The sequence below is a fragment of the Diabrotica virgifera genome, chromosome 5, assembly GCF_917563875.1.
Source record: "Diabrotica virgifera virgifera chromosome 5, PGI_DIABVI_V3a".
In the NCBI taxonomy this organism is placed as follows: domain Eukaryota; kingdom Metazoa; phylum Arthropoda; class Insecta; order Coleoptera; family Chrysomelidae; genus Diabrotica; species Diabrotica virgifera.
The window spans coordinates 49,906,534-49,925,251 of NC_065447.1; the positions used below are offsets into that span (position 1 = coordinate 49,906,534).

An 18,718-nucleotide genomic window follows, 5' to 3' on the forward strand; every position below is an offset into this window, starting at 1 on the left:
TGTGGCGATACCTAACAACAATAATCTACGTAGTAAATTTACTGAAAAGATCGCCAAGTACAGAGATCTAGAAATTCAAATACGAAGGCAATGGAGAATGCAAAGTACCCAGACGATACCGATTATTATGTCTACTACTGGAGTCATTCCGAAGACCCTCCTCGAAAGCATAAAAAAGCTGGGTCTGAATGAACATCTTTATAAGACCATGCAGAAAGCTGTACTACTCGCGACGGCCAGATGCGTACGAAAATTTCTGGGAGATACACCTGCATTCCAAGTCACCTAGGGCTCGATAACACGGAAAGAGTCCCACCAGAGCTCAATCCTTTTGATACCGTAGGTATCTGGGATGAGTCAATTTTCCCCTTAGAGGGAGTGTGAGCCGTATGGCTAAATCTGGATATGAAAATAATGAAAAGCGCTATAGGTAAGCAGCAGTGTGAGAAAGAGCGTATACCGATAGCTGTTTGCGTCCTCTGTTGTAGCTGAGCGATTCCGTTCTCTCGAGAAAAATCTCGTGACCTGGCGATATCCATGTTGTTATTCCTCGAAAGGTTTGAGTATTTATTATAATATATTATAGGTTTTTAAGTAACTTTTTCTTAATTAAAGAAAAAGAATACGTACTATACAACAGATTTTGCAAATATGATAGAAAAAGACAAATTTATTATTATAAATATATATGTAGGTAGAAAAGTATGAAACTATAAACTAAATTAATTCTGTGTCCGAATATTGTACTTCTTCTTCAAACTCCTCAGCTGAGCTTAAATATTCATTCTCTTCTTCCTCGTCAGACTCCCCTCGAGTCTCAGATTCCTCTTCTACATATCTGTAAATAGTTGTAATATGTATTTAGAATTAATTAAAAATTAATAAGTGATTAACTAGTTGAGTTGCTACGTATTCTCCGTCCTTTTATACGGAGTCGAAGCCTGGACAATCACGGGCGCATCTGAAGAAAGACTTGGCGTTGTTGAGATGTGGAGTTATCGAATAATGTTAAATATATCATGGACACACGTAACAAACACGGAAACATGAATAAAAATGAAAAAGGCAAAAGAAATACTCAACACTATGAAGGAAAGAAACATAGCTACTTTGGTCATACCTACACTAAGAAATAAAAAACGTGATGTGATTGGTTATATAAGGAAAAGTATTAAGCATTGGTAATTTTTCATTAATTCTAAATACATATTACAACTATTTACAGATCAGGTAGAAGAATCTGAGTCTCGAGGGGATTCTGACGAAGGAGAAGAGAATGAATATTTATTTTAGCTCATTTTTCTTTCCTTCATAATTTTGAGTATTTCTTTTGCCTTTTTCATCTTTCTTAATGTTTCCGTGTTTATTAAGTGTTGTGTCCATGATATTTTTTACATTATTAGATAACACCACATCTCAACAATGGTAAGCCTTTCTTCAGATGCGCCCGTGATTGTCCAGGCTTCTACTCCGTATAAAAGGACAGAGAATACGTAGCAACTCAATTAATTAATTACTGATTAATTTCTAATTAATTCTAAATCCATATTACAACTATTTACAGATCATGAAGAAGAGGAATCTGAGTCTCGAGGGGAGTCTGACGAAGAAGAACAGAATGAACATTTAAGCTCAGATGAGGAGTTTGAAGAAGAAGTACAAGATTCGGACACCGAATTAATTTAGTTTATAGATTTATATTTTCTACCTATATATTTATAAGTAATAATAAATTTGTTTTTTCTATCATATTTGCAAAATCTATTATATAGTACGTATTATTTTCCTTTAATTAAGAAAAATTACTTAAAAAACTATAATATATATAATAATTACTCTAACGTTTCGAGGCACAACAAGATGGATATCGCCAGGTCACGTGATTTTCTCGAGCGAACGGACTCACTCAACTACAACAGATGACGCAATAGTTATCGGTATACGCTCTTTCTCACACTGCTGCTTACTTATAACGGTTTTCATTTATATGCACGCATAATTTGTTTGATCACATGGCAATTGGAAAATTTCACCAAAAAAACCTGTCTTTTGTAGAATATTTATTTTTAAAATTAAAAAAAAACCCTGTCAAAATAACAATTGCACCTCCCTGTTCGGAAGGAATGTACATAGCTAAGCATGTATAGTTGTATATTTTATACTCGTTAATAGTATGTTCAGATTCAGATGAAATCTTCTGAAGTTCAGATGCACCCCCTGAAAATAATCCTGGGGCGCACATGCAAGTATCTTGCAGAGTTAAAATCGCCTTCAAATCCCCTGAACAGTTTATTTTCTTTATATTTGAATATTAAAATTTACTTTCAAGTCATATCAATGATATTTTTTGTAATAAAAATTTTTACCCTTTTTTAATTTTAGGGGGGATTTTTGGGGAAAATAACCGCTACCCTCCAGCCAGACCGGCATTTTTGTATTAGGCTATCATAGAAGAGTCACCTGAAAAATTTTCAGGTTGCCTAAAATACCTACTCAAAAATGTCTCACAGCTCTTATACTAATAGGTAGAGAGGCTCTTTATATGTAAAAAAATTAGCAAACTTCTAAATGGTCTACTTTTTGCTCAGAAAGTTTTTAAAAAATTTGAACTTTAAAAAAAAATTTTGATTTCAAAATTATTATGCAAAATATATCTGATTTTAATGAAATTTGAGGCTTATTTTGCCCCACTTATTTTGTATATATTGCTATTTTGCAGTAATGGTAATAACTTAAGACATTTTTAACCAGCGGTATATCATACAAAATTCAATTATCTTCATTTTATTTCTCTACGACTTTGTTCCAAAATGAATCGTTTTAAAGTTATAAGCAAAGAAAGTAGAAAAAAATTGACGTTTTTCGAAATTTTTAAATATTTTAATTTTTTTATTAATTTTCCGGGCATATTTGAGAAGGAAAGTAAATTAGGTATTATTATTGAAGTTGTCACCAAACTTTATCTGCAAAAATCCGAATGCCACCTCGCACATCCAAAAATATACGTTTTTCACAGATCCGCCCTTGTCTATCATAATGACCATCATTGAATGCTCGTTGCATAATATACTATTAATCGATTATTTAGATTACATTTCACCAAAAATGCAATGGAGTAGTTTTACGCTCAGCTCGGTCTTATGAAGGTTGATCAATTTCACTTCCAATAAAAATTTAAAGAACACAGAGTATCCTACTTTTTACTTGTAATAAAAGTCACTGAGTACAAAAGATCTTAATCTATTTTCAAACTTTCTACTTCTAACCAGAAATCTTATTTAACCTCAAGTGACATCAATTCATCAGTACTTGTTTTTCATTCGGTGCGGCGCGTATTTGCATAGATTTACAATTAAGATAACAAGTTTCTTTCTTGTCTTACAAGTTACCCATTGTGGAAATTGGCGTAAAATTGAAATACCCTTAATTAACTACACAGTTTACTAACGCAAGAAATCAAGAAGTTTACGTTAAAACGATCTATGATGACACTAGTACGACTGATACTAATGGTTTACAAAGCAAAATGGGGAAACTTTATTAAAAAGAGTTGAATAATTGAAAATGTTAAGAAATTAATTAAAAGATCATATTCAAAGAGATAAATCGCAAATACGAGGTATAAAGTAGAATTTCTACAACCATTTATTATTCCAACACTATATCAGAATGAAAAAGCCTCCGATCGAGTACAACATCATAAACTCGTATATATACTAAAACAACTCGACATAGATTAAAAAGACATTCGTTGCATAGAAACTCTTTACTGGAATCAAACAGCTGTCGTCAAGGTAGATAATGAAACAACGCAAGCTCAAAAAATTCTCAGAGGTGTAAGACAGGGATGCATTCTCTCCCCACTACTGTTCAATTTATATTCATAAAGTATCTTCCAGGAAGCTTTTGAGAAATGCGAAAGCAGCATAAAATTAAATGGTACCTGGGTCAATAATATACGATATGCAGATGACTCGGTCTTAGCAGACAATATAGAAGACCTCCAAAACCTTCTTAATAAAATTGGAGAACATAGCGAGAACACGGGACTTAGCATCAACATAAAAAAGACGAAGTTCCTTATAATCAGACGTCAATTATGTCAACATCAAAATTCAAGAGTAGCATATAACAATCAAGATGTAGAGCGCGTAAGAAAATTTAAGTACCTGGAAACTTGGCTATGTGAGGACTGGATATTGGATATGAAAATTAAATATCGGATAGAAAGGGCCAGAAGTGCATTCATGAAATTCAGAAACGTTTTTAGGAACTCTGACTTTGACCTGAACCTAAGACTAATATTCACGAAATGCTATATTATATGGACGGTGCTTCTATATGGCATGGAAGCATGGACTTTAAAAATAAACACAACGAATAAGCTAAAGGCATTTGAGATGTGGATTTATCGACAAATCCTTAAAGTTCCCTGGACCGCACGAATAACAAATGAAATTTTAAAGTAAAGAAAATAAGCTTTATTTTTTATTATACAATGTATATACACTAGTATATACATTGCATATTCCTAGTATTTATTATACCAATACACAATAAAAAAAGTCATTATGAGAAATTTAAAAATAATCATGAAATATATCAAAAATCATTAAAAGTATAAAACTTTGAACAACAATATCTTGGTTAAAAATAGTCATACAGCCTTCTGCCATAGACCATTTTAAAGGTAATTGACTTTTCTTCGTATTCAATGTGACATTGCATTAACCTTAAGCTACGTAGAAAAAAGTTACAGAACAATGTTTGGGAAGTAACAAGAAAAATGGGCCAAAATCGCTGTGATTGGCGAACTTTTAAAAATCATGTTTTGCAAACTATAAATCGTAGAGACTTCTACTAAACGTCATTTTAAAGAGAAAAGATCGAAGTTTTTTTTGTATGAAGCAACGCCTATACCTGTATCCCGTGGAAAAAAGTTATGGGGCAAAAAACAAAATTGCTATTTTTCGTGTTTTTTTCTTGCTTTTATTTTGAATATATTTTTGTAAAAAAAAATATTTTTGACTTCAAAATATGTTTTCATCGTAAATTTAACCTGGAAGAATTTTCCTGTAGACGTGTTTGCACCAAAAGTGCATAGATACACCTTTCTCAAAAACGCTCCCCTTTAAATGGTAGTACTCCGCGGGTTTCTCATATTGACAGGTCCATTGACCATATTTATGAAATAATAAAACCCCATTAACGTTGTAGTTCCTTTCTAAAATACATAACCAATAGCCTAATATGTGACATAACAGATTTTCTTACGTTTTTTATATATTATACATTATACTAGTCCATGTGGTGAGACCGCTCCCGTCCGAAAAATATTTCTGATTCGGTTTCTTTGTGGATTCCCATTCAAAAATGTCCCCTTTAAACAAATCTGAAGGGTGCCGGACGGAATTTTTGGGCAGAAATTGTTTAAACAATTTTTTTAAACAAATAAAAAAGATCACGTTTTTTTTCTCTGGAACATATATTTTTAGGTTTTCCGGGTCATTCTAAACAAGAAAGGTAATGAATCTGAAATCTGAATTTGAAAAATGCGAAAATACGCATTTTCGAGGCTTAAAAACTCATATTTAAATTAGTACCTTTGAGGTTGCCAGATACTTAAATTGAAGAATAAACATTTATCTTCAAGATTCTGAAGAGTGATCGCGTCTAACCTTAATTTATACCGTTGTTTTTAATTGTTAAATATGAATGTTTATCCGATTTTTTTGCCGGTGCGGCGAGCTCTATTTCAAAAATTTCCTATTTTCCTCCGAAAAATATTTTTTCTATATTATTTAAGGTATTCTAAATAAAATAAGTATCTTGACATTTTTCTCAAAAGTTAATAGTTTTAAAGTTATAAGTGATTTAAAATTCGAAAAATGCCAAAGCAACGCTTTTTTGGATTTTAGATCGCTTATAACTTTAAAACTGTTAACTTTTCAGAAAAATGCCAAGAAACTTATTTTATTTAGAATGTCCCAAAGAATCTAGAAATAGTTATTTATGTACCAAGTCAGTAAAGTGACTCTTTATCGAACGAGTATGATATTATGTGCCGAGCGAGCGTAGCGAGCAAGGCGAATAACAGACGAGTTTAAAAAACAACGGTTTAAATTAGGGATAGTCGCAATCACTCTTCAGAATCTTGAAACTGAATGTTTAAACTTCAATTTAAGTATCTGGCAACCTCAAAAATACTAATATAAATATGAGTTAGGCCTCTTAAATGCGTATTTTCGCATTTTTCAGATTTTAAATCGCCTATAACTCAAAAACTATCAATTTTTGAGAAAATTTACAAGATACCTTTCTTGTTTAGAATGACCCACAAAACTTAAAAATATATATTCCGGAGCAAGAAAACGTAATCTTTTGTATTTGTGTAAAAAAATTGTTTAAACAATTTCTGCCCAAAAATTCCTCCCGGAACCCTACAGATTTGTTTAGGGGGGGACATTTTTGAATAGGAATCCACAAAGAAACCGAATCAGAAATTTTTCCAGACGGGAGCGGTGTCACCACATGGACTATACTATTTGATACTATTATACGATACTATTTGATTGTTTATTAAAATTTTGTAGTTTATGTGATGTCAAAAATGGGTGTATAATTTTATTCGTATAGTGGCGGATCTACACTAGGTTCGTTTTCAAGATGCAGTAGAAATAAACAAACCAAGACACGTTAAATGCCACTAGGAGCACAACCGAATCATAATTTACAATGTATTGTTATATTTCTATTTGATATGAAAATTAAATTTTGATAATTATAAACAAAATTCACTTTAATATAAAATATTTTTAATTTTCTCAACCTCGGGCATATAAATTTAGAACAACCTGTATACAACAAATTGTTATATTTAATTTTAAGAAGTGATTAGAATAAGCGTACGAAACTCGGAACAATGTGCTTAGATAAACAAAGTGAATGACGCGTACCATTATCGTTCTTCTCGGAAGGTCGATCATTAGCCTATGCTAAATAAAACTCAGTGAAATAGATGATAGTTCATTATCGTTTTTCGCGGAAGGTTTCGATCATTAGCCTATGCTAAATAAGACTCATTTGAAAGAGAGAATAGGTCATTAAAATTTGTAAATAGTTAGAAAGTATTTTAGAATGGGAATTAAATATTTTCTTTTGAAATCCATTAAGCATATTTAGAAAGTTTAAAAATTGGTTTTGAGGAATACTGCGAATGAGAGTTGGTGGTGGAAGTTTGATTTGTGAATCTGGAAGGGATATTTAGAAAGTAGGGGAATGAATGACAAATAGAGGGCAGAATGTTTTGAGCTGTCGAGAAGTGAAGTCGAGTAGTAGACGGTAGTGTACGGAGAGTGAGAAAGCCGGTAGTTCCGTGAGTGTGGAGTATCTATCGTGGAAAGAGAAGTAGGCCAGGTCGAGAGTAAAAGAACCTCCTTGAGCCAAGAGTGTCCCGGTAGCTGATAGCAGTTTCGAAAAAGGTAGAACACAGCATCACGACAAAAGCAGGAACGAGAGCTATTCGAGCTAGTTTTTCAAAGGAGAACATTACTGGAAGCCAGGACGAGGTTTGATCGCAGCCAAGGATAGCAGGAAACGGGTCTTGTGTGAGGACATTTTCAGTTCACCAGGAAAAGGTCAGTCTCATTTGTTTGGACATGAATGTATGGGTTTTTCGTATTAAATTCCACATAAAAAATTGAATAACATAATCAATAATATCAGAAAAGCTTCATCAAACTTAAATAGAGTTGTTCCTAATAACTCCTAATAGTTAAATGTTAATAAAAACTTTCAATTGAAAACCAAAAGGAAATAAGATTCCCATTTGTAAATGTTATGTTTAAGAATAATAAGAAATAGCAAATATTAAGCATTGATTGCCTTTTAAATAAAATAAAAAATATTTTGATTATAATTGTAACCCATATGTGTATTTTTTTTACTCTTTTCTTTTCTATCCCGATTAGGAACCATTAAGAAATATTTAGAAGCCACGGAAGTAAGTAATTAATTTATAATTCGCCCTGAGATTGAAAACATATTGATATGTGATCTGGTTAATTAATTAGATTAGTATTAATACATTGATTAAATTAAGTAACATATAAGAATATTATCTCATATCAATAATCAAGATCACATCAACTGTCGTCCAACGTGGAAAGCATTGTAAAGTATTTCTAGTGGCAAATTTGAAGGATAGAAAGAGTAAAGCCGGTATTTGAAAATTTATATGCCTGTGGTAAAAAGTGAGATACATTTGATAACATAAAATTTTAAATCTCTTTAGGTACAAATTTTACATAACTGATTTAATATTATTTTTTACGATATTTACATTGATATATTTATTGACAATTTAAAATATTTGGGTGAGAAAAAGTCGTCTTGGTAACATACTAGTAACATTTCATATTTGGCGGGGACAGTACTTCTTGAAAACAAATGTCTGTGACAAGAAGCCAAAGCAAAGACAACAAAAAACAAAAAGAACATTCAGACAAAGAAGATATTTTAGACACGACAATCATGGCATCAGAACAGCAAGAATTATCAGGAATAGATAAACTATTACAACTGATGCAACTCCAGTCACAAAAACTGGATGACAATCAAAGAGAAACAAAACAAGCAATGGATGAAGCAAAAAGGACAATGGATAAAAATCAGGAGGAAACAAAACTAGCAATGGATGAAGCAAAAAGGACAATGGATAAAAATCAAAATGAAACACAACAAAAAATGGATGAAACACAACAAAAATTGGATCAAAAAATGGATGAAACACAACAAAAAATGAAACAAGCAATAGAAGAGAACAACAAGAAAATGGAGGAACGCATAGGAAAGTATGAAAAGGAAGTAAAAGGATTTTTGACAATGATCAAGAACGATATGGGACAACAAGAGACAGAGATTAAAGAAATCAAAAGCAAAATAAAGGAGATAACGAATTGTCAGAAAAAAGAAATGGAAAGTTTGGAAAACAAGTTGCAAAACGCTATTCAAGCAGACATAGAAGAAGTGGAAAGAAAGATTGCGGAAATCAATACGCAACAGAATGTCGGAGAAAGAAGAGAAATGGTTATACATAGCACAGATGACGTGAAGATAAGGTTTGGCGGGGATGTAAGAAGATTACACCCAGTGCCGTTCATAAATAGCCTGAAAAAGAAAATACAGCACATCGGAAATTTCGAAACAGCAAAAGAAACTATCAGAAACCATCTCAAATATGAAGCAAGCCTATGGTTCGATAGCAAAGAAGAAGAATTCGGCAATTGGCAACAATTTGAACAAAAATTTTTGAATTATTTCTGGGGAAAAGTCCAACAATTGGAAATTAACAAGGAATTGCAAAATGGGAAATACAATGATAGGATGGGTGTATCAGAAAGGACATATGCTTTGCAAATTTACAATAATGCAAAACATTTACAATATAATTACTCATCGGAACAATTAGTCGAACTGATTGCAAGACATTTCGAGGAAACGCTGGAAGACCATATCACATTGCAAAATTACAAAGACATAGATAGTTTATGCCAATTCCTACAAATAAGAGAATCACGTCTAAGAGAAAGAAAATCAAGAAGGTCGCGAGAAGATTACAGGCCCCGAGAAACACAAGATTACAGAGATAGAAATCAAAATAGGAGAGACTATACAAGACGAGATTTTAATCCCAGAAGGGAAAACGAAAATAGAGACAACGGAAGAGGAAATTATGAACAAAGAAATAGGCAATGGAATGAGGACAGAAATCGAGAATACCAGAATAGAAACACCACACGCTCAAATCAAGAAAACAGAAATAATGGTAGACAAAATGAACAGGGATATCGAGAAAACCGAAACAGATCCGACAGAACAAGAGAAAATAGAAGAGAAGTAAATAATACCCAGACAGATGAATATGACGGAGAGAGACATTATGACGAAAATATAAACAACGATGAGCAACCGGCGTCTTTTCACGACGGCGCTCACTAAAAACCAAAAATCAAACAGGAATCTTTTGTCACCCCAAGGAGTTTATTAAATTGGCAGGAAACAACGAAAAGAAAAATGGAGTTAATTTAAAATTTGTGGATGGATTTATCAACGAGAAACCAATTAAAATTATGATAGACACTGGATCTGAAATAACATTGGTCAACAGAAAACTAATAGAAGAAGTTAACTTAACAAATTTAATTTACAAAATACCTAGGGTAAATTTAGTGGGCGCAAACAAACGGACATTGGCAACTATAAATGAAGGCATACGAGTAATGGTACGACTGGGTAAGAATATGTATGCACTACAATGTGTAATAATGCCAAACATGTCACATGACATGATAGTAGGAGTGGACGAATTGGCAGAAAAACATGTAGTGATAGATTTTAAAAATAATACGATGAAACTAACAGAAGAAAAAGAAAAAGAACAGGACAAGGAACATGAGAAACAAAATACGGACGAATCAGGTAAAGAACAAACAGTGGAAATGAATTTGGCAGCGAAGCAAGGACAAAGAAGAAAAAGGAGAAAAGGTCAGAAAAAGATAAAAGAAAATGAAACCTGTGGCTCCTCAAAAGAAGAGTTGAGCCCAGAAGAAGAAAATTTGAGAGTATCAGAAACAAAGGAAACCTGGGATTCCTCAAAAGAAGAGACGGGCTCAGGAGAAGAAGAAATAAAGCTAAAAAATGAAAGTGAAAAGAATATGATTGAAACAGTGGTATTTGAAGAGGAGGTATATGCAAACGAGGATACAGAATGCACGGTAAACATGTGTGAAGAATCTGAGAAAAAAGACAGAAAATTGATATGTGGAGAAGGGAAAGAAAAAGAATTGCGGTTGATGTTAAGAAACTACGAAAATTTGATCAATGAGGAAAACAGAGTGGCTAAAAAGTAAGAACATTCATTTGAGGTGAAAAACTTGGGAAATTTTCGATCAAAGACTTACCCGATTCCATACAAGTATCGACAAGAGGTGAAAGAAGAAATAAATAAAATGTTGGAAGATCAAATCATCGAAAGATGTGATTCACCGTATGTTAACCCGATTGTGATAGTAAAGAAAAGCAGTGGAGAATTGAGATTATGTTTAGATGCCAGGAATATCAACCAGCACACTGTATCACAATATGAATCACCTCTAAACATCGAGGCCATTTTTGGAAGAATCACCGGGTCACACATATTTTCGAAAATTGACTTAAAACACAGTTTTTGGTTGATACCGTTAGCTGAAAAGTGTAGAAACTACACCGCTTTTTCTATTGATGGTATTGTCTACCGGTTTAAGGTAGTGCCGTTTGGATTGCAGAGTGCTTGTGCTGCACTCGTCCGAGCTCTACATACCATTTTGAATCGCCACGAAGATTTCATAGTTCATTATATCGATGATTTATTAATTTTTTCACAAGATACTCAGAGTCATCTGAAACACATAGAAATAATTCTGGAAGAATTGGACACAGCGGGATTGAAATTAAACATTGAAAAATGTCAATTTTTTCAAAAAGAAGTCATTTATTTGGGTTTTCAATTGGACACCAAAACAGTAAGATTATCCGAAGACAGAGTCAAGCTCATAGATGAATACCCAAGACCAACGAATTTGAAAACATTGAGAGGTTTTCTTGGCACGATTAATTATTTTAAAAAACTGATTCCCGATTTGAGCCAAAAGGAAATCCCTCTGATAAAGTTGCTTAAAAAAGGAATAAAATGGAATTGGAAAGAAGAACAGGAGGAAGCTTTCGAAACATTAAAACGAGAATTCGCAAAAGGAACGAAAATATACCACCCCATTTACAATTTACCTTTTATACTCCGAACTGATGCGTCCATACAAAAATTTGCAGGAGTTCTGTCTCAAATACAAAACGACCAAGAAGTGCCGATATGTTTTATATCGCGAGTGACTAAAACACATGAGAGAAAATATAGTGTTACAGAATTGGAGTTTGCCAGTGTACTATATTGCGTAAACAAATTGAGGTTTTACTTATTGGGAACAAAATTCACAATCGAAACAGACCATGCAGCTTTAGTACACATCATGAAGAATAGATTAGTAAATAATAGAATACATAGAGGCATTCTATTATTACAGGAGTATGATTTTGAGTTCCGATATATAAAAGGAAAAGACAACATAATAGCCGACGCTCTAACAAGGGATGAGGACACCGGAAAAAAGGAAACAATTACTCTACAGGTGGGACTAAATAGATTAATACAAGAAGAAGGGATATATTCGTTAAATGAGATAAGGACAAACCAAGAAGACCTAGAGGAAAGAGAGAAAAGAAGAGCGGAAATAGAAAATGACATATATTTTAAGAGAATAGACGGAAAGGAACTATATTTAGTGACACAGACATTGACCGAAAAGATAATAAAGAAATTACATGAGGACAATGGGCATATCGGTAGCAGAAAAGTTTGGCTCGTTTTTAGGGAAAATTACATCAGCCGACAGAATTACCGCATTGCAAAGGAAATTACCCAGAAGTGCGATGTATGTCAAAAATATAAGAGTCGGAATTTCAAAAACGAAAATGTTGCCAAAAATATTGAAGCCCGAAACAAACTAGACATTGTAGCAATAGATATGTTAAGCGATCTAATTATGACCACTAAAAGGAACAAACATATTCTGGTAATGGTGGATGTGTTTTCAAAATACGTAAAATTATATAGTTGCCGCACCACAAAGGGGCAGGAAATATTAAGAAAAATCGACAATTTTATAGCCATAGTAGGAACACCAAAAAAGATTCTACTGGACAATGCAACGTATTTCCGAAATGATCGTTTCAAGGGACAACTTCGAGAACGAGGAATAGAGACAAATTTTGTCAGCATCAGGCATCCACAGAGTAATCCTTCGGAACGATTCATACAGGAAGTGACGAAATTTCTTCGCATTGCAACAGATGGTCAACATCGCCACTGGGACAGGAAAATGGCGGAAATAGAAAGGTATCTAAATACAATTCCGAGCACAGTAACAAAAGAGGCCCCAGAATACATCATGAAGGGTGTACTGCCGATAAGGCCATGGGAAGACCAAGAGCCAAAAGAATATCAACAGGTGATTGAAACCGTACAGAGAAGATTACGGCGAAGCAACGAAAAATATATCCAAAGACAGGAACAAAATAGAAAAAGAAGACCAGTGACTTTCCAAAAGGGTGAAAAAGTACTCGTGAGGGCATTACGAGTATCAAATCTTCCTGGGGGCATTTGCGCAAAGTTGATGCCTGTTTTCGAAGGCCCGTACATCGTGAATAATGAAAATGGGATAAATAGTTATGAGTTGAGGCACAGGAACTCGGAAAAGATCCGAGGAATTTATAATATTCACGATGTATACAAATATCACGAATAAAAGACAGAATTACATGAAGTAGATAGTAAGTTAGGATATAAGACGTAGATTAAAGTAAGGAAATATACAGGGAGTTGGTTTTGCCTCGAGAAAATTTATTTAAAAATGCAGATAAATTTTATCGAATACAAGGCGGGGATTTGTTATATTTCTATTTGATATGAAAATTAAATTTTGATAATTATAAACAAAATTCACTTTAATATAAAATATTTTTAATTTTCTCAACCTCGGGCATATAAATTTAGAACAACCTGTATACAACAAATTGTTATATTTAATTTTAAGAAGTGATTAGAATAAGCGTACGAAACTCGGAACAATGTGCTTAGATAAACAAAGTGAATGACGCGTACCATTATCGTTCTTCTCGGAAGGTCGATCATTAGCCTATGCTAAATAAAACTCAGTGAAATAGATGATAGTTCATTATCGTTTTTCGCGGAAGGTTTCGATCATTAGCCTATGCTAAATAAGACTCATTTGAAAGAGAGAATAGGTCATTAAAATTTGTAAATAGTTAGAAAGTATTTTAGAATGGGAATTAAATATTTTCTTTTGAAATCCATTAAGCATATTTAGAAAGTTTAAAAATTGGTTTTGAGGAATACTGCGAATGAGAGTTGGTGGTGGAAGTTTGATTTGTGAATCTGGAAGGGATATTTAGAAAGTAGGGGAATGAATGACAAATAGAGGGCAGAATGTTTTGAGCTGTCGAGAAGTGAAGTCGAGTAGTAGACGGTAGTGTACGGAGAGTGAGAAAGCCGGTAGTTCCGTGAGTGTGGAGTATCTATCGTGGAACGAGAAGTAGGCCAGGTCGAGAGTAAAAGAACCTCCTTGAGCCAAGAGTGTCCCGGTAGCTGATAGCAGTTTCGAAAAAGGTAGAACACAGCATCACGACAAAAGCAGGAACGAGAGCTATTCGAGCTAGTTTTTCAAAGGAGAACATTACTGGAAGCCAGGACGAGGTTTGATCGCAGCCAAGGATAGCAGGAAACGGGTCTTGTGTGAGGACATTTTCAGTTCACCAGGAAAAGGTCAGTCTCATTTGTTTGGACATGAATGTATGGGTTTTTCGTATTAAATTCCACATAAAAAATTGAATAACATAATCAATAATATCAGAAAAGCTTCATCAAACTTAAATAGAGTTGTTCCTAATAACTCCTAATAGTTAAATGTTAATAAAAACTTTCAATTGAAAACCAAAAGGAAATAAGATTCCCATTTGTAAATGTTATGTTTAAGAATAATAAGAAATAGCAAATATTAAGCATTGATTGCCTTTTAAATAAAATAAAAAATATTTTGATTATAATTGTAACCCATATGTGTATTTTTTTTACTCTTTTCTTTTCTATCCCGATTAGGAACCATTAAGAAATATTTAGAAGCCACGGAAGTAAGTAATTAATTTATAATTCGCCCTGAGATTGAAAACATATTGATATGTGATCTGGTTAATTAATTAGATTAGTATTAATACATTGATTAAATTAAGTAACATATAAGAATATTATCTCATATCAATAATCAAGATCACATCAGTATATACATTGTAAATCCCAAATCATGATTTCCAAAGTTTATATATTGTAAATTATGATTCGGGAGTGCTCATAGTAGCATTCGTGTCTTGGTTTGTTTATTTCTACTGCATCTTGAAAGCGAACCTAGTGTAGACATAAATAACAACATATATGCATTAAGTTCCCTTAATTTGCCTAACTAGCAGTTGTATTGGGTTTTATATTGCGTTTAGATAATATATTTTTATGTTTCAACAATTTTATTTAATGTTGGACCTTGTTTGGGTGGGAATGTCCCCTATTTTCCCCTGTAGATCCGCCTCTGAGTTTGTATATCTACATATATATCTACATACATACTAGAAAAATAGTACTTACGGTCCAGAACTATCAGCATTAGACATCGGCGATTTTCTTACACTTTCTAAACTATCATAATTAACGAGTTTGTGACTGTGGGGTAATGAAGAGAGCGAACTCATCGCTAAGGGTGGAGAACAAGTCGAAGACGGACACGAAGACCGTAACTTTCTATCTAGAGAGTAGTTGTTTACGTTATTTGGTGGTCGTAAATCGCTGCTACCTAAAAAACAAAATGTTGTTATCAGTATCATTAATCACTTTTACAACTATCATTAACGGTAACACATTAGACTTTTTTCAAATTTGTATACCTATCGTTAAATGGAATTACCCTGATTCGTTAAAAATGAAAACGGTTGTTATATGAATGGTAGTATTCCTAGATTTATCAGTATACCTATTATTATAAAATATACTTAAATTGAAAGAATTCACTTGAAACATATTTAGAAACTCTTTAACAGTAAAGTAAAACAATTTTTAAATTAAGTAAGATTATTTTAAGTTGTTTTTCTCTCATTTGGTATCCTCTTTTAGTTCATACTTTTTTTATCATTTCATCCATGATCAGGTTGAACAATAAAGGACTCAAGGAATCCCGCTGTCTTATTCCATTGCTGGCTTCAATTGGGTCAGTTTGTTCTAAATTATTTTAAGAAATAAGTTTAACATTTGAGATATGAGACTTATTCAAAAGTCGTTACAATTTTTGGCGTTGTTGAATTTAGGGAGGGATATAGAAGGTTAGCTAACCTTGTGAAATTTAAGTTTTGTATTATTGAAAATTTTTGACAAGAGATCTAAGTTGCTTTCTTCTAAGAGTTTCACAACTTCAACTGAAAAAACTCTGATATATACAGCTGCCATTATCTTATTATTTGGTTTCCATTTACAGTCATGTTATTGTTATTGTTAACTAGTACAGACGCGACTCCAGTTCCAGAGGGAACGACCAGTTTATTATCTAAAGTCACTCTTTGTCCACGTAGGGATAATTATATATATGACTTTTTTGGCTTTTTGCCGCTAAACCTCTTGTGTTTTGTTTGGCATGTATTTCAGATTTCAGCTAAGCTTTCTTCCTTTCTTTACATTTTTCCTTCCTTCCTTTCTTCCCGAAGAACTTCCTTTGCGGAATCTGAGAATTGTTAAATGTTAACTTTCGCAATTTTCTTATAATTTTCTCTATTTATCAAAGTATTACGTACAAGTTATACAGTGAGCACATTAAGGTTGGAATAAATTCATTTTCTCGAGAATGGACGACTTTGGGAAAAAATCCCGAAACACGTCAATTTTTATTTTTAAATTACGACTTTTTGGCATATATATCATACTAGTGACGTCACCCATCTGGGCGTGATGACGGGATCGATAATTTTTTTAAATGAGAATAGGGGTCGTGTGATAGCTCATTTGAAAGGTAATTCAATTCTCTATTCAGTAATATAAACATTAACATAATTATTTATACAGGGAGTCAAAAAGAGAAGAAGAAGAAAAAAGAAAAGAATACGTATGTAATTTATTTAATTCAAAATACATTTTACTGCTGTCAGATCACAGGAAAAAACGTTTATTTGATAAATGAATATTGTTTTTTACTTAAATTCAATATTAAAGCTGCCACCACCTGCCTCTTGAATTAAATACATTTAATTTAAGCGAAAAGCAATAATTATTTTTCAAATAAACATTTCTTCTGTTTTCTGAGAGCAGTAAAATGTATTTTAAATTAAATAAATTACATACATTCTTCTTTTTATGTCAATAAATTGAATTAAAAAAATTTTTTTGGACACCCCATATAAATAATTACCTATGTTAATGTTTACATTACTGAATAAAGAATTGAATTACCTTTTAAATGAGCTTTCGCACGACCCATATTCTCTTTAAAAAAATCATCGATGACGTCATCACACCCAGATGGGTGACGTCACTAGTATGATATATATGCCAAAAAGTCGTAATTTAAAAATAAAAATTGACCTCTTTCGGGGTTTTTTTCCAAAGTGATTCTTGAGAAAATGAATTCATTAAAACCTTTACGTGCTCACTGTATAATAAGAATATTGAATAGATACATAAAATTTTACACGGTATAACGAGGCTATCCTCCTTATTTTATCTGTAAACAATTTTAGATATACATTTAACACATCGTATTAACGTGCATAATTTAATTAGCTTATAATTTTCTCAGTCTTTACATCTAGATCGATTATATACAAACTAGAACAATTTTATGAATCATCCTACATAGTTCCGTTACACCTGAACTGAATTGAAATCGTTACCGTGCAAATTTAATTTCCAATCTTTCATATTACTTAACTCATTTAAAATTCTATTGTGATATTAACATCTTTCACGAAACAACAATTATGCTAATGTGTTTGGAATCGGTCTACCGTAAATTTAAGAAAACACCGCTTAGTAAGTCAGTAAAACTTTCTGAAGAGAGGAAGATTAATATAATTCATAATAAGTACTTTAATAGATTTTGATATGTACCAAAAACCTAATTAACCTATTTTTAACTCAGATTGTACAATTTTGTGTAAGTATAATATTATTTTGATTAACTAGTTAGCAGTGGCGGCTCGTGATTTTTACAATAGGGGAGGCTATACCTAACTGTAAAATATCTAGACAAATTTGCGCTAGCAAAAAAAAATCCGCAAAAAATCTAATTTAAGGCCCCATTTTTTTGACCATTTTTATTTACATTTTATAATATTATCATAATTCATTATTTCATAATATCACATCATGTTAAAAATAGTTAGTCTAATTGTAAAAGTGTATTACCAAAGTTTGTGTCGTTTATTTGTTAACAATTCTATCTCTGTAAGTAGATATGCATATCAAAATAAACAGATTTTAAGTTTTGCAGTCCATACTGAAGGTTCACATTTTTTAAGATACTCAACTGTATTTTTTTAATTCTAAAAGCGGCCTACTGCGAATCCGAAAACACGGTAAATTACCGATATTTTGCTTTGCATTACAGATATCGGAAAAAGTTATTTGAACAAGTTGTTCCAAATATGATTCTAATCCCACATACCAAATTTCATCATAAAATTCGCACTTTAAATTTTTTCACTATTTGTAGTCAGGATCCTAAAATCGGAGAGGAGGCTGCTGGCCGATCAGCCGCCCTTGTCCAATCTCCGGGCAGCGTGTGCGTTAAGCGATAATGCAGCTCTAAGGAGACTGGGTCTCCTTAAACGCTGCTGGGCTGCGCGGATCATTAACAAGTGAGATATTCCGGCCAGCAGCCTCCGATCCAATTTTAGGATCCTGACAAAATAATGAAAAAAACTAAAAGTGCGAATTTTGTGATGAACTTTGGTATGTGGGATTAGGACATTATTTGGAAAAACTTGTTCAAATAACTTTTTCCGATATCTCTAACGCGAA

The 18,718-nt window shown here is 32.7% G+C and overlaps 1 protein-coding gene across 3 annotated transcripts in view; it reads right to left on the reverse strand.

The window, feature by feature from the left end:
• The window catches only part of LOC114341392 (leucine zipper putative tumor suppressor 2 homolog), a 621,793-nt gene that overhangs the window by 28,453 nt on the left and 574,622 nt on the right, over positions 1-18,718 (reverse strand). For all 3 annotated transcript variants that reach the window (XM_050652486.1, XM_050652487.1, XM_028292203.2), the window contains one exon: positions 15,305-15,509. In XM_050652486.1, coding sequence (XP_050508443.1) covers positions 15,305-15,509 — 205 coding nt within the window. The remainder of the gene's footprint in view (positions 1-15,304; positions 15,510-18,718) is intronic.